A 2,642-nucleotide genomic window follows, 5' to 3' on the forward strand; every position below is an offset into this window, starting at 1 on the left:
AGAGAGAGAGAGAGAGAGAGAGAGAGGGCGTGTGTGTATGTGTGTGTGAGCATGTGTGTGTGTGTGTGTGTGTGCGAGTGTGTTTGTGTGTGTGTGTGTGTATGTGGGTGTGTGGGTGAGTGTTGCTGTGCATATATGCTCCAATGTGCATTTGCATGGAGTAATAATATTGATAAAAACAAAAATAACAGTAATAACAGCAACAATAAAAACAACAAGCACATTGATGCTAAGGAGAATACTGATAATAATTTAGAAAAAAAATTATAATAATGATGATGATGATGATGATGATGATGATGATGATGATGATGATGATGATGATCATGAGGATGATAAAGTGTACCTTGATGAGCGCCTCCATGGCGGCGAGCGAGGCCTCCTGTAGGGGCGTGACCGTAGCCTCAGTGTAGGAGGGCACGATGAAGGGAGAAGCATCGCTCTGCACGGGGACACACAGTGTGCCTTTCAGCACGGCCGACAGTTTGTGCAGGTCCGCGGCCACGAACCGGGACTTGATGTGCTCGAACAAGGGCGGGAACGTCTGGATGAGCGCCGTGAGGAAGTTCTGGGACGGCAGGTACACCCTGGGGGATGGGGCGCCACCTGTTGGCCGCTCCTCGTTCTGGGAGCTCGGGGGTTTGGTCACCTCGGTGCCAATGTTCAGCCACACCTGGAGGACAAAGAGATCACGATATTGTAGGTTAGGTGTGCCCAAAACGTGTTGACGGGTTTGTTCGTCAATATTGGCGAATAGAAACTATCCTTGGAGAAAACTTTCCTTTTTCATCGTGAACAGTAATGCCTCTCAATCACAAAAAATAAAAATAAATTAAAACAACAAAATAAAAAAAATAAAAACTCTACCCGCACTAGGGACTTTTTTATACAAAAAAAATTTAAAACAAGAATTTTCCTGTTCAGAAAACTAAAATTAAGATGCCAATGATCCTAAACAACATTCACAAACCCAGTATCTTGGACAAGTTTGACACAGGTCATCCAAACATTCAAGGACCAATTCTTTATAACAATAAACCTTTAAAATGTAATTTACCTTCCCAGACAAAAAACAAAAAAATGCTTCATAGATCAATCTACGGGGACAACCCAACCCTCCCCAGGGACAACCAACCCCCCCCCCCCGCAAAAAAGAACAACTACAGACCCAACCCTCGATAATATCCGATAATTAAATAAAAAACACAATAGCAAAACCAAAACCAAAAAACCCCCTGTGAACCCACCTTCCAGGCAGCTGACCACAGAGGAATGTCATGGTCCGCCGAGTCCGAGATGGGTCCTTTAGAGCACAGTTCGTTGTTGGCCTTTTTCCCCGTGGCAGCTCCCGCCGCATCGCCAGTGCGATTCATCACCTCTGACGAGGGAGGCTCTATGAGACTCGGGCCCGTACTTTCCCCATCCTCAGAGCCTTTGGTGGCGCGGCCGATCTGCAGGATCTCCTGGAAGCTTTTGAGGGCGGCCAGGGAGACCTCTGCGTTCTGGCACAGGGCAGACAACTCGATGTGCTCCAGCAGGAGGGACCAGGCTCGTGGGAAGTCGCCTGATGTCAGAGGGAGAGAAGAGAGAGCCGTTAAGCGGGGTCGATACTGATAAAGGCCCTAGAGCCCCACCAATGACTCACCAACCCCCACCAAAATTGACAAAGTTCTTATAGCCCCAAAATACCTAGCCAAATCCCAACGACCACTCACCACGCCCAAGAAAACACACATCAAGACCACAACAACTTCTAACCTACGGCTCACCAAGCCCTAACAGCACCTATCAAAGCTCCAACAATCCTCAACCAACCCCTCACCTCACTTAGCCCAAACAATCCACGAACAATCAACAAACAAACAAGCACTCACCCAGCCCCTGCAGCATCTTCCTCTTGGCGTTGAAGGTCCTGGCCACGCCCGCCAGCGTGAGCACCCTTGTCTCCGCCCACTGCTTCTCGGCCGTGTCACGTGAGTGGTGGATCAGGATGTTGCCCGTGGACTCCTTGTCCCTGATCGTGGACGCGGAGCTGGAGAACTTCTGCACGTTCTCCAACAGCGGGAACAGAACCTGGGAGGAAAGGGTTTTACGTCAAGATTTAACTTTCGTTATAATAGAAATTACATCCATTCGCGCCTTTCAAATAACAAAGTGTCCAGTGCACTTTACAATAATACAAAGAACATACTTTTATAGTCATCATTTCATTCTCTCTCTCTCTCTCTCTCTCTCTCTCTCTCTCTCTCTCTCTCTCTCTTTTATTATCTCCCTTCCTCTCTCAATTAATCACTATATCTCTCTACCTCTCTCTTCCTCTCTGTACAGTATTTTTGAAACAACCGCCCATCCACCCCAATTGGCTATAGCAATAAAAAGGAGTTGCACAGAGGCATAACACAGTCTAGGTTTGCCAGCATCTGTGGTGTAGCGGTTAGGCGCTTTACCGTCAGATGCAGAAAACTGTGATGCAATTTCCTTGCAGGGAGAATTTTTATCGAGTATCTGTGTCTTTTCGCTAGGACGTTGTATCCCTTCCAACTCAGGTTAGCCCTGTCAGCTAGGGTTGAAGCCCGCCTCCTAAATTATCTAAACTGTGTTCTTGACAGAGACGTAAAACACCAAAATTGAAATACCCCCCC

General features: G+C 47.3%; 1 protein-coding gene across 1 annotated transcript in view; it reads right to left on the reverse strand.

The window, feature by feature from the left end:
- Positions 1-2,642, reverse strand: part of LOC101851518 (protein MON2 homolog) — a gene marked incomplete at its 5' end in the record, with an annotated part of 5,262 nt that overhangs the window by 944 nt on the left and 1,676 nt on the right. Inside the window, 3 exon segments of the mRNA XM_035971277.1 lie at positions 347-673; positions 1,248-1,564; positions 1,875-2,073. Coding sequence (XP_035827170.1) covers positions 347-673; positions 1,248-1,564; positions 1,875-2,073 — 843 coding nt within the window.

This window comes from Aplysia californica, unplaced genomic scaffold (assembly GCF_000002075.1).
Source record: "Aplysia californica isolate F4 #8 unplaced genomic scaffold, AplCal3.0 scaffold00409, whole genome shotgun sequence".
In the NCBI taxonomy this organism is placed as follows: Eukaryota; Metazoa; Mollusca; class Gastropoda; order Aplysiida; family Aplysiidae; genus Aplysia; species Aplysia californica.